General features: G+C 42.2%; 1 protein-coding gene across 1 annotated transcript; it reads left to right on the top strand.

The window, feature by feature from the left end:
* The first annotated feature begins 6,800 nt into the window (after positions 1–6,800).
* Positions 6,801–12,373, top strand: CCR8 (C-C motif chemokine receptor 8). Its single transcript, XM_004321276.3, has 2 exons — positions 6,801–7,416; positions 10,757–12,373. The coding sequence occupies exon 2, from the start codon at positions 10,787–10,789 to the stop codon at positions 11,846–11,848; it is 1,062 nt and encodes a 353-aa protein (XP_004321324.1). The 5' UTR covers positions 6,801–7,416; positions 10,757–10,786; the 3' UTR covers positions 11,849–12,373.
* The last annotated feature ends 14,876 nt before the right edge of the window (positions 12,374–27,249 follow it).

Raw genomic sequence — 27,249 nt, 5'->3', positions numbered from 1 at the left:
AGTGGGATTTCACTCAGGTCTGTGTGACTCCAAAGCCTTCAGGTGCCACAAATTCCCTGGGATGTGACCCTGACGAAAACTGACCAGAAGAGAAGGTGACACTTATGTCCTCTTTGTTGTAAGCTGTTGGGTCTAATTCATCCTGCCTTTTCTAAGACCTACCTCTTGCTGCCTGCCTTGGAAGTAGTGAGTGGAGACCAAAAAAAAAAAAGAGCAAGATGTGAGTTGAGTCTGGTGAGGAAGACAGTCCAAAGAACACGAGGGTGGATGTGGACAAGATCTACAGTGAGAAGCAAGGGTTTCTGGCAGCCCAGAGGAGAAGGAAGTTGATTCTGACTGCCCTGATGGCTTTGGGTAGCTTACTCTATTTCTGATGAGGATTGATGGATGTGAGAGAAGGGGCACTGGTGTCCAAGTGGACAGTATAACCTGGATTGGTACCAGTTCTGCCTCTTAGGAGCCGTGCAGATCTTGGAAAAGTTGGCTAAAATACCTGCAGGGTTGATCTGAGAGTTGGATTTAGTGTAAGTGAAATGCTGGTGTGACTGGTTCAGTATCTCTTTTAGGAGCTGGTTTGGCCTTTTGGGGTCTGGGAGTAGCTAAAAAGAAAACAGAGGTTGGTGGAGATCATATTGATGTTACTGTGTCTTTGGTCATCAAGGAAACTAGAATAGAGGTGTCCCCAGCCTGGTTCCAAAGTGGATATTCTGAACCAAGCTTTAATACAGGAAAAAAACAAAAGAGGAATAATGCATTATTTCATAAACTCCTCTTATATGCAGGGAACAGGAATGAATGGTATCAGGAGAGAAAAAGAGAAGCATCTTAACACTCTACCTTCACCCTTAACTTGGGAGTACTTTTCCTGGGGCAGGGGAGGAAGTCCTCCTAGCTTCCCTTTAAGAGTTCTCCATATGCCCATGAGCTGCAAAGCATCCTGTCTTTGCCAAACATCCTGGTCCCTAGGTTCCTCCCACAGAATTTGGAATCAGTAAAACAGACAATACCCATAGGTACAGAGATGCAAAGGTGCCCACCCTAAGACACCACAGCCTGAGCACAGGTTTCACCAGCGATGGAAATGTCCACTGCCTGAGGGCTAGTGCTCAGTCTTGGAGCAGTCTGAACCTCAGTCTCAACCTGAAGCTTAAAAGAGGAGCCCAGGGCACTCCCATAACCCCACCAAGGGCGAAATATATAAGCTATGGCTGACTCATGAGGGGTACTCACAAAATGGAGATATTATTAAGTGAAGTCAGAATATGCCACCCCAAAATATGCTACTTTGGTATAAGGATTATTTTCAGTTAAAGGCAACTGAGAATCAATCAATACAGGAAGAGTTCTCTGCCCTTCCCTCGTATACCAAAATCAGGGCATACATTTCCCTTTGAGAAAGGTGCCCACTCTGTACCAGAAAAAGAAAAGTGCCTCTTATTATCAAAGATAAGAAGTTGACACCAAGTTTAGTTTGCATAAACAGACCTTATTAAAATAGCTCTTATCTTCTATTAGTTCTCTCACATATTTCCTTGTCACTTTACCACAATTTATCATCCTTTGAAGCCCAAACCTCCTTTCCTTTGTTAAAATGGTACATAAGCCCCCAAGTCTAACTGCTTCTTTGAGTTTCACTCCTTTCCTGTGAACACCCATGCACCTAAACATTAAAAAAATTATGCCTTTTCTCCTCTTAATCTGTCTTTTGTTAGTTTAATTTATAGACCTTCAATTACTGAGCCTAAGAGAGTAGAGGAAACTGTTTTTCTCCCCAACATATGCTTAATAATGATAAACTCAGACTTGCCTTGTATACGACCTCTTGTCATGTAGATGCTTTTTGTCATTGGGAGAATTCCAAGTGTGGATTAGTAAATTAATCTACAACTTAATCAGTTACAAAATGGAAACTTATCTGCTTTAAATTTGTCACTGATAGCCACTTTCTATTTCCTAAAACCTTATTATTGAAAAGACAACATATTATTTTTTAAATATTTATTTATTGGCTGCATCGGGTCTTAGTTGCAGCACATGGGATCTTTCATTGCAGCGCGCAGGCTTCTCTCTAGTTATGGTGTGCGGGCTCCAGAACGTGTGGCTTATTAGTTGCAGCCAGAGTGCACGGACTCCAGAGTGCATGGGCTCTGTAGTAGTGGCACGCAGCCTCCAGAGCTCATGGGCTCTTTAGTTGTGGCACACAGGCTCTTTAGTTGTGGCACGCAGGCTCTTTAGTTGTGGCGCACAGGCTTATTTGCCCCGTGGCATGTGGGATCTTAGTTCCCTGACCAGGGATCGAACCGGCATCCCCTGCGTTGCAAGACGGATTCTTAACCAATGGACCACAAGGGAAGTCCTGACAACATATCATTATTAAAGAAAACTTTCAAAATAAAGAACAGTCTAATATTTGACTTTAATTTCTGCCTGTTTCATTCTAGAATATGATCACATCCATCCGTGTCTCGGCACAGACAAACGTAGCATATATGCCACCTTAATCTGCTTTTCTAATCATAAAGATTTTTCTGGATTTCTACATAGTTTTCACAATGACTTTTTCCTTTCATTATTCATCATTCTTCAGAGAGCCATTACCTCCTGGGACTCCTGTGATGAAAATACCATTGTTTGCTAAACCCCTAAAGGGGGGAATCATATAATTTCACCTTTTTAACTCTTCTAATGACTAGAGCAGTACTGGGAATATGCTAGGTCCTCAGTAAGTGTTTGTAGTGTTGAAAAAAACCAAAAATGTTAGTAGAATTCTGGGAATTTTATTCTGGGAATAAAGAACCCTGTTACAGGCTAAGAAGTCTAATCAGTTCATGCATACAATATAGCATAAGTTTCCTGAAAATGCAACTAAAAGTACATATATTATACTATTAACCACGCATGTGTCTCCACGTTCAACACTTCAAAGCAATATTGCAGTTGTACCTTTGATTGTATGCAGGCAATGTTCCTGACCACTCTTATACAGGAAATAAATATTTAGCAGTAAGAAAAAAAAATCTATTTATTGTAGCTTTTTTTGGGGGGGGGTAATCTATGTGGAAAATTAAATTATATAGATGGCAAAAAAGTTTCTGATAAACTGGCTTTATTATCAATAACACATATGCTTTTATTAAACTCAGGTTTCTGTCAACCACTTTTTGTTAAGCAAATGCTTTTGTACCCTGAAAATCATGGGTGGACTTATAGTTGGAAAAAGTAGAAAACCCAAAAAGATTCCCCCTAGTTTTATCCACAACTCTGTAATACTATCACATGAGAATTTTTAAATACAGTGTCATGTGAAAAGAACCCTAGGCTGTGCTTCAGAAGACCTGAGTTCTGTCTCTGGCTCAACCACCAACTTACTGCATGTTTTTGTGGGGAGTTACTTCCTTTCTGGGCTTAATATTCCCATTTATAAAGAAAGAGTTAGGTTTGATGACCTGAGGTCACTTTCTGCCCAATGCTCTATGGCAAGTATATGTGATAGTACTAATTTATGCATTTACACTGAGAGTTGACTTAAACACAGTCTTTTCTTTCTTTTCATTTTGGAGGAAAGGAGATAGAAGATGCTGTGATCTATTATTTGTCAAGTGGAGAATTGATATCCTATTGCAAGGTAACTGCCTCTGAGGAGGTTATTATAAGATCTTAAAGTGAGAGAAGGCTAGCCTAGTCTGCCAGAGGAGGTGGAGCTGCTTCTGATAGCAAAGGAGGCTCAAGGGGAACCAGCTGTCCAAGGTTGTCAGATATCTAGGAAGATAACTCACATTTCGGAAGATGTCCTCCCATCTTTCCTGTCTTTAAAGGAGTTCTGACTCTGCTGACGCACATCTGGGGACTGCATGATTGCATCTCTCACATAAAGCTCAGGCTAGATCTCTTTGCCAGATCAATTTCCTTGGATGCACAAATCAAGCAAAATATCTGTAACTGCCTGTTAGTTTGTTCCCATGAATCCCATGATTAACCCACTTAGCCAGAGACATTGGCCCAACGTGTTGTCCCAATCTGTGATTAGCTTGCCCACCCCACACTCTGTCCTAACAACGGCAGTAGTTAGCTGTCCTGCCTCAACACCCCAGGCTCTTACTGTCCCCACTGACTGTGGTGCTGTGAGCCCATTTCAACTATAGTCAGTCCCCAGCACAGCACTTTATAAGAATTTCGGGGTTTCCTTCATCAATCTTTTTCATTCTGAGGTGAAGGGAAGTCTTCTGGACTCTTGGAGGGACATGACAGAGTTGGAATTACATGGGACTTCTCTGGTAGATCCAATCTAGCATTTCTGTGTCCCAGAGAATTTAAATTCTTTCTCTTACCTCTGTCAAACGTTCTTTTTAAAAACATGTCCATCCCTGAGGGTATTCCTTCCAGAACCTGGTGAATGTTTCCGTGCAACAGAAGGTGGACTTGGAAAGACCATTGATTCTGGGGGCCTTACATGACCTTGTCTGTGTAGTTTGGTACCTTCTTCTAGGATGCTAGGATCCCTGCTGTGTGCCCAAAGGTGAGGAACGAAGGCTTCTCTTTAACTCTGTCACAGTCTGTGTCTTTAGAGCCAGGGTATAGTAATTTGAATAAAGGCCACCCAAAGATGTCAAGTCCTAATCTCTGGAATTTGTAAAAGTAACCTTATTTGGAAAAAGGGTCTTTGCAGATGTCATTAGGTCAAGGATCTTAAGATAGGGAGATTATCCTGAATTATCCAAGTGGACCCTAAATGCAATCTCATAGTAAAGACTCCTTGGTGTATAAATGAGCCCCAGAATCACCTCTTCCCAAGTCAAGTTGCTCAGTCAAACTTGGCCTCTACCAAGTGGCCCAGTTTTGTGGAGTTGAGGAAATACGCAGGATGGAGGCCAGCCCACTCCCCCTGACTTCCCTCAGCCCCTACTCAGTTACCCTGCATAAAGCAAGGACATCTGCGCCAAGTCCCATGCCCATCCTGGAATTCGGCTTTGGGAGAATTCCACCAAGTCCCTTAGGCCTGCTTGGCTGAGCTGGGGAAGGGTCCACGGCTCCTTCCACAACTTCAGGTGAAACAGGTATCATAGTTCCCGACCTCGTGATGTGACTCAGCAGTATCTGTGGGCCCTGAGTCTCACTTTCTGTGAACCATTGATCTTTGCTTATCACATACAAAACTCTTATAAAAGATCTGAGGATTTCCCCAAACTGCATCAGCATGTAAATGATGTGGGTGAGGGGAGTTACCTAGATATGAACTCAGGCACCAGCAGATATTTCTATGAGATGAGATTGCAGACAAAAGAGATTGGATGTAGAGGTCATGAAACAAGGCATACAGGAGTACATAAGCATTCTAAATTGCATCTAAAGAAAGAAGTTGAAGTGTAACAGTGATGGGCGTCATCCGCATGTGAGAATCCTTACCTCGTGCCCTGTGTTTCCACGAGGAACTTCCACATCCCTCCAGGAGGGGGAGCAGTATTGGAAAGGACAGCTCTGGTTCCACCTCTCTCCTCACTTCCTGCTCCTCATTGGAGGGTGATGAGCACCTATGATTGGCAGGTGGGGAGAGTTTGTCACTTGTTATCTGTTGGACCACAAAAGCCAGAGATGGGCCCCCTTTCTCTGTTGCCTTCCTGGGACAGCCTGAACCCCACAGTAAAGGTGTTTGTGGCTGTAGACCTTTGTGTAAGTTAACCAAGTTGGTCTGGTTTTGTCAGGCCCAGTTAGGTTCTTGCCTCTCGATATTGAGGCAAGAGACTCTCTTCCATGCAGATGACCGAACTTATCCCACTGGCCTGGTCTCAACCAGCAGAAATAAACCATGTGTTCATCACTTCACAATTTTGTTCCTGAAACACCTCTTCTTGCCACCGTAAGGAAGAATCTGTTGCGTTTCTACACACGAAAAATGAAATGTCAGAAAGAGAAAGTTTAAAAAATTACCATTTAAAATTGCATTAAAAAAACACCTAGGAAAGGGGCTTTCCTGGTGGCGCAGTGGTTGAGAGTCCGCCTGCCAATGCAGGGGACATGGGTTCGTGCCCTGGTCCGGGAAGATCCCACATGCCGCGGAGCGGCTGGGCCCGTGAGCCATGGCCACTGAGCCTGCACGTCTGGAGCCTGTGCTCCGCAACGGGAGAGGCCACAGCAGTGAGAGGCCCGCGTACCACAAAAAAAACCCCAAACACCTAGGAATAAACTTTAACCAAGAAGGTGAAAGACGTATACTCTGAAAACTATAAAACATTGATGAAGGAAATTGAAGATGATTCAAAGAAATGGAACGATATCTCGTGCTCTTGGATTGGAAGAATCATCCCCCTGCCCCTGAACCCCAGACAACTACTGATCATTTACTGTCTCAATCGTTTTGCCTTTTCCAAAATGTCCTATCGTTGGAGTCATATGGCATGTAGCCTTTTCATACAGGCTTCTTTCACTTAACAATATACACTTAAGACTTCTATTTGTGGCTTGATAGCTGGTTTTCTAAAATCACTGGATAACATGCCATTATATACATTACCACAGTTTGTTTATCCATTCATCTATTGAAGGGCATCTTGGTCAATTCCAATTTTTGACAATTATAAATAAAGATGCTATAAATATTCATGCTCAGGTTTTTGTGTGGATATGTTTTCAACTCATTTGGGTAAAAATCAGGAGCATGATTACTGGATTATATGGTAAGCCTATTCTAGCTTTATAAAAAATTACCAAACTGTCTTCCAAAGTGATTATACCAGTTTGCATTTCCATGAGCAATAAATGAAAGCTCCTCTTAATCTTCTCCCTCTCCAGCATTTGGTGTTTTGATTTTAGCCATTCTTCCACATCACAAGTGTGTGGCAGTAACTCACTGTTGCTTTAATTTACAATTCCCTAGTGAAATAATGTTTTATCACATGCTAATTTGCCATCTGTATGTGTTCTTTGGTGAGATCTATTTTTTAATTTTTAGTTTTTTTGTGTGTGCTGTCACTATATATGATTTTTAAGCATTTTTTTAAAAAAAGAAGTATAGTTGATGTACAATATTACATATCACAGGTGTACACTATAGTGATTCACAATTTTTAAAAGTTAGACTCCATTTATAGTTATTATAAAATATTGGCTGTATTCTCCATGTGTACATGATATCCTTGTAGTTTATTTTATACCTAATAGTTCATACCTCTTAATTCCCTACCCCTACATTGCCTCTCCCCATTGGTAACCGCTAGTTTGTTCTCTATATGAGATCATTTTTTTAAACTTTTTAAATCACTGCAGGGTGCGATAGTAGACCCACCCCTATTCTGCCACTCACCACAGATAAGATACCTGCAGAGGAGCTGTTCTCGTCTGAGCAGAACACATGACAGCGCAGACTCTGAGAAAAGGGAATTAGCAACACTGAAAACCTCTGGAAAGAAGGCTCTAATTAAGGTATGTATTACTAAGCATCCTTGGGGAAGAAGGATGTACGAAGCAGGGACAGTTTTATGTCCCTGGGGTCAGGCAAAGGGAACACCATGACTTCAGAAATCTGGCAAAGGAGGTGACTTTTTTTTTCTTTGCATATCCCCAGAGTTTACAAACCCTGCATATGTCTTAATAGCTGTCCATGGCTCTGGTGGAGGAAAGAAAGCCATGCCATTTTTCTCTGCAGGATGCTAGGAGGGTGTCAAAGCCCCTCCAAGAGTGGGAAGGTGGATAAGAAAAGATCCCTCCTGTCACCAGGCATCTGGGGAGGAATCTGTCCATTTGCTGCATACAGTGCATCTGTGAGATAACAGGAAGACATGTGGGTATTATTCTCAAGGAACAAAGCTGGCAAGCAAACGTTCATCCCTAACTAGATGCTAACTTCAATGACCTCAGGCACGTCCCACCAACCCCTGAAAAGCGTTCTTAGCCCTCTTCCACAGAGGGGAACCTGAAACTCAGTTTGAAAAACAAGTCCAAGTTTACTCTGCTACAAACTAATCTAGAACTTGGAAGTCAGGTGGTCTAGATTCTAAAAGGTAAGAGCTTTTTACTCTTTTTTTTTTTCTTTAAACACACGAAATAGAGAAATATGGAAAAGAATAAGGATTGGAGTAGACAGATGTGGTTTTTGAGTCCTGGCTCTAATCTCTCACCCTCTGTGTAACTTCAGGCACTGGACAGAAGCTGAGATTCGGTATAATCGTAACTGCAGGAATAGAAAGGAGATATTAGTGCCTGCTTCATAGGGATTCAAGAGGAATAAATGAGGTGATGCATCTAAAATTCCTGGTCCACTGTGATAAATGGTAGAGCTTGCTAATACTTTCCACAGATTTTAATGATAAAAGAGCACGGGGGAAGTGTGGAGTGGGCGTCAGTAGGAAGGATCTGGGGAAGAAAATGAGTTGAAGACCTCCTCATAGTCCAGGATCTTAGGAGAGCAGAAGAGAAGGACCATGAAATGGAAATTGTTTTTAAAAATAACTGTAAAAGACAAGTAGGGAGGAAGATGTAGGAGGGGAGGCTGTTGATTTGAAAGTTGCTGGCCGCATAAAAAAAAGACCCACCTCCATTCTTCAGAAACTGTTTTAAAATCTATTTTGTGCACATAGTGAAATTAATATTTTTAAAATAGCTAACTTGCTTGGCATTTCAAATTATAGAAATGTGGCATAGTGGATAGGGATGTCTGAATGTTCAATAATCAAATGCCTCGGAAAAATAGTAAGTCTAGGTTGAAATTGCCTTGAATATAAATATCAGTTTGAGGAGAATGATCATGTTTTTGTTTGTTTGTTTGTTTTCTGAAAACGAATTTATTAATGTCTCTCTGTAAGTGAATCAAGTGGATGTACAGCAGCAAGAAACAGAGCACTGAAAATCAGCTATACCCCATTATAAAGAAAATTAAAAAAAAAAATCAAACACAGTGAGAGACAGATAAATACTTACAAAATACATTCAGGGGGTGTGATGCAACCAGGATTGACCACACTAAAACCACAGCTGGATGAGACCTAAGGCTGGACACTGGTGGGGCTGAGAGAATTGGTGAGGATGGGTCAACAAATGTAGCCACTTAAGAGTAATACTGCCTGCCCCCCATTCCATGGGTCCCCAAACTCCAGGTGCAGGGGAACCGTCCTACCGCTGAAGCAAGTGTGGGAAACCCAGAGGATGGTACATCGTCTGATCAGGAAGAGTGTGGAAAAGTTGCCTCGCATTCTCCCCACCGGCCTCTTTCCTAACAATCTCCTCACTTAGGGAATGCGCACCTTCAACATCCTGTTTTGAACAGCTTGGAATTTGTCCAGAGGATGAAGGGGAAGGGGGGGAACCAATGAGAAACAAGCCCTAGGTGTTTGGACAGGCACATGTCACTCTAATTTCCAATCAGGAAGACGAATTGACCAAAGGCTCAGCTTGCCCCTGGAATCAGATTAGGACTTGCAGCAATCCTGCTGTTTTGGGACCAGTTCCTACAAAAGCAAGTTAAAAAATGGAGGTCAGGGGTACTGCAATTCACACACCTGCAGGGTTGTAAATGATACCTGTCATCGAAAAATGTCTTGAGGAAAGTCATCGAAAGGGGCTTGAAAACAAGGCAGAATTGCAGGAAAGGGATTTCAAGAGGTTGATTCGAGTCGCCATTGAAGCACTTGAAAAACGGCTGAACTTCTCCATTGCTGCAGTTGGCCAAAAAGGGCATATGTGTCTTTCCTGAATATAAGAGAATGATCATGTTTTAAATGTTGAGTCTTCCTTCACTTTATCTCCATTGCAGAAGGAAGGAAGGGAGGAAAAGGAAAAGAATCAAAAGCAAATATGGCAGTATGCTAGCAGTTGCTAATTCTGAGGGGTAGAACTATAGGTATTTAAGTTTTCTTTGCAAATTTTGGCTTTTCTTATCCCACACAACCCCTCTGTATTAGTCAGCCCAGGCAGTTTTCAGCTTTTAAAAAGTGCTAATAGGCTGTACTTTTTAGAGAAGTTTTAAGTTTACAGAAAATTTACAAATTTGGGTAGAAAAGGCAGAGAGGTCCCCTGTAGCCCCTGTATTAATCTGTTTAAGCTGCCATCACAAAATGTCACAGGCTGGGTGGCTTAAATGACAGGGATTTATTTTCTCACAGTTCTGGAGGCTAGAAGTCCAAGAGCAAGGTGCTAACAAATTGGATTTCTGGTGAGATCCTCTTGGGCTGCCTTCACACTTTGTCCTCATCTTACAAGGACACCAGTCCAATTGGATTAGGGCCCCATCTGATGATCTCATTTAATCTAAATTACCTCCTTAATGGCCTGTCTCCAAATATAGTGACATTGGGAGTGTCTTGGTCACTTTGGGCTCCTATAACAGAATACCATAGACTGGGTGGCTGACAAACAACAAATTTATTTCTCACAGTTCTAGAGTCTGGGAAGTCCAAGATCAAGGTACCAGAACAGTCAGGTTCTGGTGAGAGCCCTCTTCCAGATTGCAAACTGCCAAATTCCCATTGTATCCTCACAAACCCTACAGCAGAGAGAGGAAGCAAGCTCTCCTGTGATTCTTATAAGGGCACTCATCCCATTCATGAGGGCTCCACCCTTATGACCTCACCTAATCCAATCACTTTGCAAAGGCTCCACCTCCTAATACCGTCACAATGGGGGTAGGGTTTCAACATACAAATTTTGGAAGGACACAGTTAGACCATAACAGGGCTTTAGAGCTTCAACACATGAACTTGGGAGGGGCGAGAGGCACAATTCAATCCATACTTTTAAATAAAAATATTGTTAAATGAATCTCTCTTAGGTGCCTCTGTGGCCAAGTCTTCCTGCCTTGATGGATTATACACTTGAGCCCAATGTGACAATAACTGACTACTACTATCCTGATATCATCTCAAGCCCCTGTGATGGGGAACTTACCCAAAGAGATAGCAAGTTGCTTCTTGCCATCTTTTACTGCCTCCTGTTTGTATTTGGTCTTCTGGGAAACAGCCTGGTCATCCTGGTCCTTGTCACCTGCAAGAAGCTGAGGAACATCACAGACATATACCTCTTGAACTTGGCCCTGTCTGACTTGCTTTTTGTCTTCTCCTTCCCCTTTCAGACCCACTATCAGCTGGACCAGTGGGTGTTTGGGACTGTAATGTGCAAGGTGGTCTCTGGCTTTTATTACATTGGCTTCTTTAGCAGCATGTTCTTTGTCACCCTCATGAGTGTGGACAGGTACCTGGCAGTTGTCCGTGCTGTATACGCCATGAAAGTGAGGACGACCAGAATGGGCATAGCCCTGAGTCTGGCAATGTGGCTGATTGCCTTTGTGGCCACCAGCCCGTTACTAGTATTTTACCAAGAGGCCTCTGATGATGGGGTTCTACAGTGTTATTTGTATTACAATCAAGAGACGCTGAAGTGGAAGATCTTCATCCACTTTGAAATGAATATCTTAGGCCTGTTGATCCCATTCACCATCCTTATGTTCTGCTACATTAGCATCCTGCACCAGCTGAAGAGTTGCCAGAGCCACAAGAAGACCAAGGCCATCAAGCTCGTGCTCGTTGTGGTGGTTGTCTCTTTACTCTTCTGGGTCCCGTTCAATGTAGTACTTTTCCTTACTTCCCTGCACGACATGCACATCTTGGATGGATGCGTCATGAGCCAGCGGTTGATCTATGCCACCCATGTCACAGAAACCATTTCCTTCACCCACTGCTGTGTGAACCCTATTATCTATGCGTTCATGGGTGAGAAGTTCAAGAAACACCTCTCAGAAATATTTCAGAAAAGTTGCAGCCACATCTTCCTCTACATAAGGAGACAAATCTCTAGGGAGACCTGGGAAAGGTCATCCTCCTATCAGCACCCCTCCCATTCCGCCAGTATAGACTACATTTTGTGAGGCAGGTGCCTTAGAGCAGCCCTCTGCCTCCATCACCCGTCTTCTTTCAGGAGACAGAAATGATTCACACTGGCGTCTGAGACTACGTGAAGGGAGACTCTTAGAAATTTGGCTACAGACACAAGACTTATTTCATGATATTCAAGGAATTCCTACTATTGCAAATTAATCTTCTCAACTTTCAAAAACTTTGCTACTATTTTCTGAAAAGAGTCTATATATTTCACTATGAATTGTAATGTTAGCTCTAGGGATTTTTTTTTTTCCCTTGGTTTTTGGAGTATCTTTATCAAATACCAACTTAAATTTTATCAAATGCTTTTTCCTTATCTACTGAAGTGATCATGTAGTTTTCCTCCATTATTCTGTTAATTTGGTGAACTATATTGATTGATTTTCTTATTTTAAATCAACCTGTATTTTCCCTGGAAAAAATGACCTCATTGTTATGATCATTTTAATAAATAATTGGATTCTCTTGGGATTTTCATATCTGTGTTCATGAGAGATCTTGTCTTGTAATTTTTCTTTCTTATAATGTCCTGGCCAGGTTTGGCCCCAAACCAAAGGGTGGATTGTATTATACGTCAATTAAAACGTAATAAAAAAATGCAAATCCCCCTCCCCCACACACAACAAAACCAACCAACCAACCCGACAACTCTTCAACAGGGCCTGTAATACCCCGCAAAGATTGTCTCCCTTTTCTCTTTACTTGTGCTGGTCCAGCCACTCTGTCCTCCCTTCAATCCTGGGAGATTGATCTCCACGATTTATTCAAATGGTTCTTCCTCTCAATTTGTGTGTGTGTCTTTTTCTCCCTGAGCTCCAGTTAACTGAGTGTTAATACTTTTCTTATCCATATCTTGTAGCTTTATTTTATATTTTCTGTTTTTTAAAGAGTTCTTTAATTTGCTCTTCCGATTTTCTAATTCATGTTTTAGCTATATTCCATCTATTATGCTCTCATTTCAGCTATTATATATATGTGTGTGTAGATATATATATATGTATATATATATGTATATAATGTGCTCCTTATTTCAACTATTATATTTTTCATGCTGGCACAGTGATGGCCTTTATACTTGCTGGGTTGAAATGATGAGGTCAGATAGAATCATGCTGTGTGTAGCCTTTTTTTAAAAAAAATTTCATTGGAATATAGTTGGTTTACAATGTTGTGTTAGTTTCAGTTGTACTCCCCTCTGTTTCTTTTTCTTTTTTTAAAAAAATTATTTATTTATTTATTTATTTTTGGCTGTGTTGGGTCTTCGTTGCTGCACACAGGCTTTCTCTAGTTGCGGCGAGTGGGGGCTACTCTTTGTTGCGGTGCGCAGGCTTCTCATTGCGGTGGCTTCTCTTGTTGCAGAGCACAGGCTCTAGGCAAGCGGGCTCAGTAGTTGTGGCTCATGGGCTCTAGCGTGCAGGCTCAGTAGTTGTAGCGCACGGGCTTAGTTGCTCCACGGCATGTGGGATCTTCCCGGACCAGGGCTCAAACCCGTGTCTCCTGCATTGGCAGGTGGATTCTTAACCTCTGTGCCACCAGGAAAGTGCCCGATCTGTTTCTTAAAAGGAATTCCTGACACCAAAGTCAGCCCGGTGGCTTTGTGTGTTCCTTGCTAAGGCAAGCCTCTACTCTTTGCCATTAGCTGTATGCAAAAGGATTTATATATTTGAAACAAATCATCAGCTGACCACTGGGCTATGTTGAGTCAGATTTAGATGACTCTGCTCAAGCCACATGCATGATGGCAGCTATCCTGTCCACGTAATAGATACCAAGATCAAGCCACAGCAAGTTCATTTAAGAGCGTGAACCAATTTTTAAGTATTTTGACAGATATACTTGCAGGTGAGATGATATAGGAGAAAATAATTATAATACATGAAGAACATGTTTTGAATTTTATAAAAGGCATTATAATTGGCCCTCACGTAGCTCTGCTAATGGAGGAAACATATATAAATAATCTTAAACGGCAAAAGCAAAATGCCGTTAAACCCTAGGTCTGAAGTGCATTGGAATTTACTTTCTCAAAGCAATAGCAAATTACCTTTCTGATAATAGATGGTTTTATTAAATATTAAAAGTGTTTACTTGAGTTCATCCTGACTTGTCCTGATACATCCTGAGTGGCAGGGGAGTCAACCTGAAATGGAACATTTGCTGGAAATAATTCACCAAACAAAGAATAATCCATATGTGTTTCATCTAGAGATTACTATTAAAAAGATGAAATGATGAGGTCAGGAGGGATATGGGGAAGGGAACAGAGGGACATTCACATTTTTGGGCACCTACTCTGAGCTGAGCACTTAACTGGAATTTTCTCATTAATCTACAAAGAGCCCTTCAGGATGATTATTGTTAACCTAAGAGGCTGCCAAATCAGAATCCCAGAGCATGATGTCTCCAAAGCCACGGAGTTCCCCCCTACCTCTTGCAAGTGCACTGTCTTCTCACACGTGCCCTGTGCTCCTCAGCTGGGCTGCCCCGCTGCCTGGCCTGGAGTAGGCTGAGTTCTGCAGGCCACGACTCTGAGTTCAGCCAGCCCGTCGGAGGGGCCTCCACCTAGGGCACCACCAGACTGGACCAGCTCGATGGTCGGGGTGTGAATTGGGGAGGGGTCTCCCCTACGTGCTCCTGGACTGTTGCCTGCCAGGATTTTTCTCTCTCCAACCCAGCAAAGACCATTTGGAGTAGCCAACACTTGTGAAGTGGGATGTATCTCTGGATCTTGAACCATGCTGGCCTTTCCTGATAGGACATTGCAGGGGATGCCTCAGAATTCCTGTTCTGGACCCTGCTCCTCACTTACAAACCAGCCTGAAGTAACCTCTCTGCGTGTCAAGACAGTCATGTATAAGATGAGGTTGAAGATGGTGATGATGGTGCTTTCTGTCTTGCCTTCTCCGTAGGAATGCCTGATGTCCCACCTGTAACCTGTAAACATCTTTGTACACATAAAAGGTTAATTATTATTACTATAATAAAAATACACAGCACATAGCCTTCTACTAGCTGTGCAACTTTGGACACCTTACTTTAACTGTTCTGTGCTTCAGTTTCCCTACATGTAAAATGCAGATAGTAATAATGCATACCTCTGATTTCTGTGAGACGGCTGGTTATACAGGGTTATGCGCTGTGTCTAACACCACCTACCGTTCACTAGCTGGCAGTAACAAGAGTCTCCTACAGCAAGATTGAAAGAATGGGAGACCATTCCTGTGTGTATCTGGTATATGTGCTTGGTATGTTAAGAATGTGTCTGTCAAGGAAAGGCTGAAAAACTGTTCGAGATTAAAGAAATATATGATCTTAAATTGGATTCTGGATCGAGGGGAAAATGCTCTGAAGGATGGTTTAGGAACAATTGGTGAAATTTTAATTTGGACTATTTATGAGATAGCATAAGTATTAAAAGCGATAAAACAGGGCTTCCCTGGTGGCGCAGTGGTTAAGAATCCGCCTCCCAATGCAGGGGACACGGGTTCAAGCCCTGGTCTGGGAAGATCCCACCTGCTGCAGAGCAACTAAGCCCGTGCCACAACTACTGAGCCTGAGTGCCTAGAGCCCGTGCTCCACGACAAGAGAAGCCACCGCAATGAGAAGCCCGCACACTGCAATGAAGAGTAGCCCCCGCTCTCCGCAACTGGAGAAAGCCCATACACAGCAATAAAGATCCAACGCAGCCAAAAATAAAATAAATAAAATTTTTTTTTAAAAAGGCGATAAAACAGAGAAACAGAACAGTGCCTGGGTACAGAAAGCACAACAATTAATGTTACTTGTTATTACCAACTAGGATATAAGCCCCATGAGGTCATCGACTTTATCTGTTTTATTCACTGCTGCATCCCTAAAGTCTGGAACAGTCTCTGGCACACAATATGTGCTTAATTAATATTTGTTGGATGAAGAAATGAACTGGTTCCTGAAACAAGACACAGTTAAGAACTGGGGTGAGGTATCAGGGCCATCTGTCCTCACATGCAGAGACTGAGGTTATCCACTCTGGTTCCTGGTCATTGTTTGTGACCCTGGTGACCCTAGATTGCAAAACATTCTGAGATTGATTCAGTTGTTCCAGGCACGTGGTTCACACAAACAAAGAGTCATCTGACAGCTCCTGAAATCAAATGCATTTGTAACTTACTAACCTGTGATTACCGATGTCCCTTCTAGTTCTGCTCCCCACTGCTTTGCCTGGCAGTGGGAGAGGGACTTGGGATGCCCTGGCTGCCATCCTCTCTCTGCCCCTCAGGGGACCAACACAGGCTCTGATTGGCTGAGTCTGAGCCTCAGGCCAGTGCTCATCTACCAGGAGGAAGGCTTGCCTTTGTAAGGAGGTTCAGTTGGCACATCTCAGCTGGACATCATGCTACAGAGAGGTCTCAGGTGGCTGGTGAGGCACCGACAGGCAGTACCCCTTCTCCCAGCCCTGGCTTTTTATTTTTATTTTTTTCTAATATATTTTTTATTTTTTTTTCTAATATATATTTTTTTCTAATATATTTTTTATTTTTCTGATTTTATTTAATTTTTTATTCTTTGTTACTGTTCTGCTCTTTTCTGTTTGTTTTATGTTTTTGTTTGTTTTTGCTGTGCCACATGGCTTGTGGGGTCTTGGATCCCAGGCCAGGGGTTGGGCGTGAGCTCCTGTGGTGGGAGTGCTGAGTCCAAGCTGCTGGACTAACAGAGAACTTAAGGTCCCAGGGAATATTAATCAGTGTGAGGTCTCCCAGAGATCCTTATCTCGGCACCAAGACTCAGCTCCACCCAGCTGCCTGCAAACTCCAGTGCTGGACGCCTCAGGCCAAACAATCAGCAAGACAGGAACACAGCCTCACCCATCAAAAAAAATGAGATGCCAAAAAAAATATGTTACAGATGAAGGAGCAAGGTAAAAGCCTACAAGACCAAATAAATGAAGAGGAAATAGGCAACCTACATGAAAAAGAATGCAGAGTAATGATAGTAAAGATGATCCAGAATATCAGAAATAGAATGGAGGCATGGATCGAGAAAATACAAGAAATGTTTAACAAAGACGTAGAACTAAAGAACAAACAAACAGAGATGAACAACACAATAACTGAAATGAAAAATACTCTAGAAGGAATCAATAGCACAATAACTGAGACAGAAAAACGAATAAGTGAGCTGGAAGATAGAATGGTGGAAATAGCTGCTGAGGAGCAGAATAAAGAAAAAAGAATGAAAAGAATTGAGGACAGTCTCAGAGACCTCTGGGAAAAAATAAACGCACCAACATTCGAATTATAGGGATCCCAAGAAAAGAAGAGAAAGAGAGAGGGTCTGAGAAAATATTTGAAGAGATTATAGTCGAAAACTTCCCTAACATGGGAAAGGAAATAGCCACCCATGTCCAGGAAGCACAGAGACTCCCATACAGGATAAAACCAAGGAGCAACACTCTGAGACACATATTAATCAAACTAACAAAAACTAAATTCAAAGAAAAAATATTAAAAGGAGCAAGGGAAAAGCAAAAAATAACATAAAAAGGAATCCCCATAAGTTTATCAGCTGATTTTTCAGCAGAAACTCTGCAGGCCAGAAGGGAGTGGCAGGACATATTTAAAGTGATGAAAGTGAAAAAACTATAACCAAGATTACTCTACCCAGCAAGGATCTCATTCAGATTCAACAGAGAAATCAAAAGCTTTATAGCAAGCAAAAGCTAAGAGGATTCAGCACCACCAAACTAGCTTTACAACAAATGTTAAAGGAACTTCTCTAGGCAGGAAACACAAGAGCAGAAGAAGAAAAAGACCTACAAAAACAAACCCAGAACAATAAAGAAAATGGGAATGGGAACATACATATCAAAATTACCTTAAATGTAAATGTATTAAATGCTTCAACCAAAAGACACAGACTGGCTGAATTGATACAAAAACAGACCCATATATATACTGTCTACAAGAGACCCACTTCAGACCTAGTGACACATACAGACTGAAAGTGAGGGGATGGAAAAAGATATTCCATACAAATGGAAATCAAAAGAAAGCTGTAGTAGCAATACTCATGTCAGATAAAATAGACTTTAAAATAAAGACTGTTACAAGAGACAAGGAAGGACACTATGTAATGATCAAGGGATCAATCCAAGAAGATATAACAATTATAAATATTTATGCACCCAACATAGGAGCACCTCAATACATAAGGCAAATGCTAACAGCTCTAAAAGGGGAAATCGACAGTAACAGAAAAATGGTGGGGGCTTTACCACCCCACTTACACCAATGGACAGATCATCAGGACAGAAAATTAATAAGGAAACACAAGCTTTAAATGACACACAGAACGATAGATTTAATTGATATTTATAGGACATTCCATCTGTAAGCAGCAGAAGGCACTTTCTTCTCAAGTGCACGCAGAACATTCTCCAGGATAGGTCACATCTTGGGTCACAAATCAAGCCTTCTTAAATTTAAGAAAATTGAAATTCTATCAAGCATCTTTTCTGAAAACAGTGCTAAGAGTTTAGAAATCAATTACAGGGAAAAAAAACTGTAAAAAACACAAACACATGGAGGCTAAACAATACACTACTAAATAACCAAGAGATCATTGAGAAGATAAAAGAGGAAATCAAAAAATACATAGAAACAAATGACACTGAAAACACAAAGACCCAAAACCTATGGGATGCAGCAAAAGCAGTCCTATGAGGGAAGTATATAACAATTCAATCCTACCTCAAGAAACAAGAAAAATCTCAAATAAACAACCTAACCTTACACCTAAAGCAACCACAGAAAGAAGAACAAACAAAACCCAAAGTTAGTAGAAGGAAAGAAATCATAAAGATCAGAGCAGAAATAAATGAAATAGAAACAAAGAAAACAATAGCAAAGATCAATAAAACTAAAAGCTGGTTCTTCAAGAAAATAAACAAAATTGATAATCCTTTAGCCAGGCTCATCAAGAAAAAAAGGGAGAGGATTCAAATCAATAAAATTAGAAGTGAAAAAGGAGAAATTACAACTGACACCACAGAAATACCAAGGATCCTAAGAGACTACTACAAGCAACTCTATGCCAATAAAATGGACAACATGGAAGAAATGGACAAATTCTTAGAAACATACAACTTTCCAAGACTGAACCGGGAAGAAATAGAAAATATAAACAGACCAAGCATAAATAATGAAATTGAAACTGCAATTAAAAATCTTTCAACAAACAGAAGTCCAGGACCAGATGGCTTCAGAGGTGAATTCTATCAAATATTTAGAGAAGAGCTAACACCCATCCTTCTCAAACTTCCAAAAAATTGCATAGGAAGGAACACTCCCAAGCTCATTCTACGAGGCCACCATCACCCTGATACCTAAACCAGACAAAGATGTCACAAAGAAAGAAAACTACAGGCCAATATCACTGATGAACATAGATGCAAAAATCCTCAACAAAATACAAGCAAACAGAATCCAACAACACATTAAAAGGATCATACATCATGATCAATTGGGATTTATCCCAGGGATGCAAGAATTCTTCAGTATACGCAAATCAATCAGTCTGATACACCATATTAACAAATTGAAGAATAAAAACCATGTGATCATCTCAATAGATGCAGAAAAAGCTTTTGACAAAATTAGACACCCAATTATGATAAAAAAAAAACTCTCCAGAAATTGGGCAGAGAGTGAACCTACCTTGACTTAATAAAGGCCATATATGACAAACCCACAGCAAACATCATTCTCAATGGTGAAAAACTGAAAGCATTTCCTCTAAAGTCAGGAACAGGACAAGGATGTCCACTCTCTCCACTCTCATTCAACAGAGTTTTGGAAGTCCTAGCCACGGCAGTCACAGAAGAAAAAGAAATAAAATGAATCCACATTGGAAAAGAAGAAGTAAAATTGTCACTGTTTGCAGATGACATGATACTACATGTGGAAAATTCTGAAGTAGCCACCAGAAAACTACTAGAGCTAATCAATGAATTTGGTAAAGTTGCAGGATACAAAATTAATGCACAGAAATCTCTTGCATTCCTATACACTAACAATGAAAGATCAGAAAGGGCAATTAAGGAAACAATCCCATCTACCATTACAACATAAAGAATAAAATACCTAGGAATAAACCTACCTAAGGAGGCAAAAGACCTGTACTCAGAAAACTATAAGACACTGATGAAAGAAATCAAAGATGACAGAAAGAGATGGAGAGATATACCATGTTCTTGGATTGGAAGAATCAATATTGTGAAAATGACTATACTACCCAAAGCAATCTACGGATACAATGCAATCCCTATCAAATTTTCAGTGGCATTTTTCACAGAATTAGAACAAAAAATTTTACAATTTGTATGGAAACACAAAAGACCCTGAACAGCTAAAGCACCCTTGAGAAAGAAAAACGGAGCTTGGGGAATCAGACTCTGAGAGTTGAGACTATACTACAAAGCTACAGTAATCAAGACAGTATGGTACTGGCAGAAAAATAGAAATATAGATCAATGGAACAGAACAGAAAGCCCAGAGATGAACCCACACACCTAAGGTCACCTAATCTATGACAGAGGAGCCAAGAATATACAATGGAGAAAAGTCAGTCTCTTCAGTAAGTGGTGCTGGGAAAACTGGAGAGCTACATGTAAAAGAATGAAATTAGAACACTCCTTAACACCATACACAAAAATAAACTCAAAATGGATTAAAGACCTAAATGTAAGACTGGACACTACAAAACTCTTAGAGGAAAAAATAGGAAAAACACTCTTTGACATAAATCACAGTAAGTTCTTTTTTGACCCACCTCCTAGCATAATGAAAATAAAAACAAAAATAAACAAATGGGACCCAATGAAACTTAAAAGCTTTTGCACAGCAAAGAAAACCATAAATGAGATGAAAAGACAACCCTCAGAATGGGAGAAAGTATTTGCAAACAAAGCAACTGACTAGGGATTAATCTCCAAAATATACAAACAGCTCATGCAGCTCAATATCAAAAAAACAAACAACCCAATCAAACAATGGGCAGAGGACCTAAGTAGACATTTCTCCAAAGAAGACCTACAGATGGCCAAGAGGCACATGAAAAGACGCTCAACATCACTAATTATTAGAGAAATGCAGATCAAAACTGCAATGAGGTATCACCTCACACTGGTCAGAATGGCCATCATCAAAAAGCTACAAACAGTAAATGCTGGAGTGCGTGTGGAGAAAAGGAAACCCTCTTGGACTGTTGGTGGGAATGTAAACTTTTTTTAATTTATTTTTTTTCAAGCCACTGAATAAACTTTTTATTTTATATTGGAGTATAGCCAATTAACAAAGTTGTGATAGTTTCAGGTGCACAGCAAAGCAACTCAGCCGTACATATACATGTACCCATTCTCCCCCAAACTCCCCTCCCATCCAGGCTGCCCATAACATTGTACAGGGTTCCCTGTGCTATACAGTAGATCCTTGTTGGTTATCCATTTTAAATATGGTAGTGTGTACATGTCGATACCAAACTCCATAACTATCCCTTCCTCTCACTCTTCCCCCCTGGTAGCCATAAGTTTGTTCTCTAAGAATGTAAATTGATACAGCCACTATGGAGAACAGTATGGAGGTTCCTTAAAAAACTAAAAATAGAGGTACCATGTGATCCAGCAGTCCCATTCCTGGGCATATACCCTGAGTAAACCATAATTCAAAAAGACACATGCACCCCAATGTTCATTGTAGCACTATTTACGATAGCCAGGACATGGAAGCAACCTAAATGTCCATTGATAGATGAATGGATAAAGAAGATGTGGTACTTATACACAATGGAATATTACTCAGCCCAAAAAAGGAACGAAATTGGGTCATTTGTAGAGACGTAGATGGACCTAGAGTCTGTCATACAGAGTGAAGTAATTCAGACAGAGAAACAGAAATATCGTATATTAACGCATATATGTGGAATCTAGAAAAATGGTACAGATGAACCTATTTGCAGGGCAGGAATAGAGACGCAGACATAGAGAACGGACGTGTGGACATGGGGCAGGGAAGGGGGGATGAATTGGGAGATTGGGACTGATGTATGTGCACTGCCATGTGTAAAACAGATAGCTAGTGGGAACCTGCTGTATAGCACAGGGAGCTCAGCTCGGTCTCTGTGGTGACCTAGATGGGTGGGATGGGGTGGTGGTAGGAGGGAGTTCCAAGAGGGAGGGGATATATGTATAAATATAGCTGATTCACTTCATTGTACAGCAGAAAGTAACACAACATTGTAAAGCAGCTACACCCCAATAAAAAAATGAATTGTGTGCAAATTAAGTGCTCAAAAGTAGCATCGATTGGATGTCACCCCTTTCATCATTTCATAAGATGAGTAAACTCATTCCGAAATATTTTGAGTTCAGGTTTGGTTTCATATGATCAGTACCAGGAAAGAATTCTTTGGAATCAAACTTGAGAAGGAGAGACTTTTCCTGTTGAATTCAGATGAAACTAACATCTTAGAATGCTTGCTCTGGGCCAGGTACTGAGCCAGGTACATTCCAATATCATGACCGCATGCAGTCCTCACAGCAACATACAGGGCAGGTGGTGTTATTCTCATTTTACAGATTTAACAACTGATGCTCAAAGCAGTTAAAGGACAAGTACCATTCAGTGCAGTGTATTAACGGGAAGAAGTTAGGGAGACAGAATTCAAATGCCACTCTACCCTCTACTAGCTGGCAAAAAGCTCCCTGCAAGAGGGCAGTAAGGATCGGGGACCATTCCTAGGTGTTGTTAGGCTTTTCCCCCCCTTAAAAGCCTGTCTGTCTATAAATAATATAAGAATCTGTATTTTCTCCATCTGTGTAGGTAAATAAGAGCGTATACAGGGAACTGTGAGTAAGCCAGTAACTAAGCCAGAAAAAATGTAGAAACTGTACAAGAGCAAGAAGGACTGCTTGGCACTGCTGATATGAACAGTAGCCAGGTGGAAGGTACAAGAAAACGTTGCCATATGATGGATTTTCCAAAACCCTGGGAGGAGGGTTGGCCACCTAGACCTGGTTCTCCTCTCCTCTGTCTGCCGGAAAAGGGAGTCTCTGGTGGAGCCCCCAGCTGTAATGGGACAGTAAAGAGGCCTAATAAACCAGAGAGTCAACCAAGGTGAACTGTGTTGGGAGAAGAGCCTGGAGGACATGGGGGAGCAGGAGAGGGAAACAGCCGGGAAAAGACCGTGTCTTTGAATTGTTTATCAACCAGGCTCCCAATGTCATTGAGGCTTGACTAGACTACAGGTTTCCATGTGCAAGTAGGAATCCTTCTAACAAGGAAATCTGACCATTTCATTCTCCTGCTTATAGCTCTTCTGTATAAAGCCCAGATTCTTTAACATGGCAGCTGGGGCCCTAGTTTTTCTCTCTGACCTCCTCCCTTGCCCCCCTTCCCTACCACTAGACCTTTCCACTTGTACAGTTCTGGAAACATGCTCTCTCTCATCTCTGGGCATTTATTTGTACAGGCTCTGCCTGGTGAAAACTGCCCCATCTATTAAATACATGCATAAATGAATGAATCAAGTTGGAATTGGATCAGGCGTAGTCAGCTACCTCTTTTGGATTTTCCAGGTCTCAAGTAGCCACCTCCATTCCAATACAAAGGATTATTCCCTACCCAACGCCAGCTGGAGCCCCATCATGGTGAGGCTGTACAATGAACACATGGAGAAGATGGTGGATGGGACGGGGACGAGACTTCCAGGTTATTTGCACTCTTTGCAGTTCCTTAAAGAGGCAGACTTAGCTAGGATCACTAAAGCTATCCCTGGTAAGTTCACATCCCTATATCAGGAGCACTTAACCTCGGCTGGAGCAGGGCTCTGGTTAGTGCAGGACTGTTGGCAAATCTTTGCTTATGTGTGTGCATTTTCCTCGAGGAGCTCTGTGCCCCAGCCCAGTTCCAGCACCTCCTGTGTGGGCTGCATTAGCCTGAGAGTCAGGTGCAAGGCAGTCTGGGCATGGTGATCCTAGACTCACACAATATTAGGCCATAAAAGGAACATGGAGGCCACCTTTTTCAACCTGCTCATTTTACAAGAGAGAAAACTGAGGCCTAGATAGGTGATGAAGTGAGTTTTTGGCAGAGCCTGGACTAGAATCAGGAATTCCTGACCCCTGGGGCAGTGCTCTCTCCACCCGTGTCTGCAGTCACCCCGGCATCTCCTTATACCTGCCAGCCCCATCCTCTCTTGTAGACCAGACAGGTGCAGTCTCAGTGAGGAATTGGGAAGAGGCAGTGTCTGGGGTTAAGGACCAGTGCCTTTACCCTGGTACACACAGGGTCGGAAGCTCAGTGATGCAGCCAGGGGGCAGTATCTTACTGACCCCTGAGGCCAGAAGCCAGAACCTGTTATGGACTGGACTCATGCTCCCTCTAGTGGTCAGTTTGAGTTGAGCTCTTGAACCAGTGAAGGCTATCAGATGGAAAACAAAGACCGGATCCCGCATTGCAGAGACAGGAGCCAGCCGAAGTCTTCTAATTTTATATACCTAAGCTGTCATTCGAAATTCTGCTTTGAGATTCTTGGTAAAAATGCAGGTGTTTGACAAGTCTTGGATTTTATATATTGGAGGCTTTACCTCTAATTACGTCCTCTGAATTATCCCCAATTCAAGTCATACTGTATAGACAAATTTCTCTGAAATCTCAGACCTGTGGCAGTGAGAGGGGACATATATACTTAATTTACAGAAAGGACTTTTGCCTGCCTATTCCTTGATCTGCCACAATCAATGCATTCAGATTAGTATGTATTATTCAGTTGATAGGAGCACTGGTGTCCCAAATTCACAGGCAGTTCACCTCTCACTGTCCCTCACACTGCTGATCTCATCCCTTCCTTGGAAGCTGCTCGTCTCCCTCAGAGGTTTATGGGTCCATTCCGGGGGGTGCGGATGGGAAGCTGAGGGCAGTGGGTTTCCTGAGGACCTCCTCCGGTTGGATGCTTTCTGCCCTGGAGACCGTACCGTCCCAAGGGTCAGACTCCAGCCCAACGTCTTTCTCACCGACTCAACTCTACTCTCCAGTCCAAATGGTAGAAGACAGCCGCCACTTCTTCTGGATCACAGAGATGAAGAAAGTTGGCTTTGAGTACATCATCTTCCACGGTGCCTCGGAGAAGAAGTGCATCTGCTTGCTCCAGCCTGAGCCCCTCCTGGAGGGGCTGCCTGAGTGAGGCACAGAGAGCCATCGCAGCCAGTAGCTCAAATGGGCTTTTTCTTGGTCAAAGAGCAGGGAGGGGTGGGGGTGAGAGGACAGTTGGTGGGCCCATGGCTGCCTTCAGCAGGTTCTTGTTTACTGCAGCTTTATTCTACTGACCCCCTGGGTAGGGAGGCTCCGCCAGCCCCTCGGTCACCCACCCGAGGTGTGGCCTCTCCCTGTTAGGGACTTCCTGAACCTCCTAAATGGCAGTGGAGTAAGCAGTGGACATTGGAAATAAGAAGGGGGAAAAACTATTCTTGTTCAGTGGCCAGTATATGCCAGACCCTGCACATGGAGATTTGGCTGTCTTAATTTAATGCCCACAAAAATTCTTAGGAGATATTCCTATCTTATGGATGAAGAAACAGATGCCCCAAGTGGTTCTCTGACTGAGGTCACATGGCTAGAAATGTGAGATTTAGAGTTAGGTCTCTCTGCCTGCAAAGCCCATGCTGTTTTCACTGCACCTTTCTAGTTCCCCCTGAGACCAACCCAAGAGGGAACACAAGATTCATCAGACTTTGTGGTTGGAGCTGGTGGTGGGGTGGGGAGTTTCTTCTGCTTTAATTTATTCTCTTCTAAGCAGGTGTAAGTTGCTTCAGACAGCCTTGTTTGCTTCCCCTGCATCTCCTTGCTCTTACGTCTCTGCTCTACCCTGAGAGATGCAAGAATCTTGTTCTGGATTGCAGGGAACCCTTCAGCATGTCACCTCACTGGAACCTCGCCGTGCGGAGTGGAGTCCTGGGTGACTCTTTCTTTCCCTTTCTCCCCTCGTCTGCCCCTTGCAGGGTTATCCATGGTGGTGCACTGGGGACCATGACAGACACGTTTTTCATGACGCAGTACAACAGTGCCAATGCAGTCTTTACAGGAACCATGACCATCACCTTCAAGAGGTCTGTTTCCTTGCCTGGGTTCAAGTTAGGAGTAAGCTGGCATGGGGTTATTCCATGTGTTGCGATGGAAGATGAGGGCTCATGTAGCAATCCTGAGTGCAAAGAGGAGTTTCTACTTTTGCTTTTCTCATGGACCAATCTAAACTTGTTAGATGTTCCTTTTTCATCCAAGGACAAGGTGATAAGCTTGAAGATGGGTTATGTGTTCCAACATAAAGATATTCTACATGGGATGATGATGAACTACTTTTGGCTGCCTTTGATTTAGAGAAAGCCAGCCCACGTGCCTGTAAATATTTACTTTAGTCCACAAATAATTATTGGGTCCCTACTGAAATGATAATTCCTGGTATTTGATTAGTCTCTTGCAAAACACGCACACATTATTTTGTTCAATCTTCACTATAATCCTGGGAGGTCGGTACCTCCAACTTGACAGATGAAGAAGCTGAGGTGAATACACAGCTAGCAGGTGACAAATGCAAGGGCCCCTGATACCTTGGAGTAGAACCCCAGGACCTCCACTCCGGCAGCCTCATCCTCCCATGGGGTCATTCCTCCCTTTCTCAGGAGACCAGCCCACCAGCCGCTCTCCCCCATTGCTCTCTCCTAGACCACTCACTCTCGGCTCAGTGGTGAGGCTGGAGGCAAAGGTCACTGGCATGGAAGGAAGAAAGGTGTTTCTGTCTTGTGAAGCCCAAAGCAGTGACAGGACCGTCTTCTTTGCCAAAGCTTCTGGTAAGGCCATTAGAATTCTTTTTTCCTCCTGTTTGTGCCCATCCTTGTGACTGGGCACAGGGGGTGACTTTCCACACTGCTGAGGGCACTGCCTACCCTGGGAGACTCTTAAGGCTGCGTGTTTGGGGTTGGAGGGATGCTCTCATGGAGAGGAGCTTCTATAAGTTGTAGGATAGAGGCCATCATAACACACCCATTCACCTCTCTGGGAGGCCAGTGTTGTCCAGTAGAAAAGTAGTTCGAGCCACAGGTGCAATTTTTAAAAATTTTATTGAAGTATAGTTGATTTACAATGTTGTGTTAATTTCTGCTGTACAGCAAAGTGACTCAGTTTTACATACATATGTTCTTTTTCATATTCTTTTCCATTATGCTTTATCACAGGATAACAAGTGTAATCTTGTGTTCTAGTAGTCATATGAAAAAAAGCAAAGAGATAAAATTAATTTTAATAATTATTTCACCTAATTCAATACACCCAAAATATCATTTCAACATGTAATAATGTAA

The sequence above is a fragment of the Tursiops truncatus genome, chromosome 10 (assembly GCF_011762595.2).
Source record: "Tursiops truncatus isolate mTurTru1 chromosome 10, mTurTru1.mat.Y, whole genome shotgun sequence".
NCBI classification, from domain to species: Eukaryota; Metazoa; Chordata; class Mammalia; order Artiodactyla; family Delphinidae; genus Tursiops; species Tursiops truncatus.
Note: the sequence above shows the minus strand (reverse complement) of the source record. Positions and strands in the feature narration are given on the sequence as shown.

What these genes read in the sequence shown, in the direction of transcription:
- CCR8 (XM_004321276.3), top strand. Translation starts at nt 10,787, where the DNA reads ATGGATTATACACTTGAGCCCAATGTGACAATAACTGACTACTACTAT.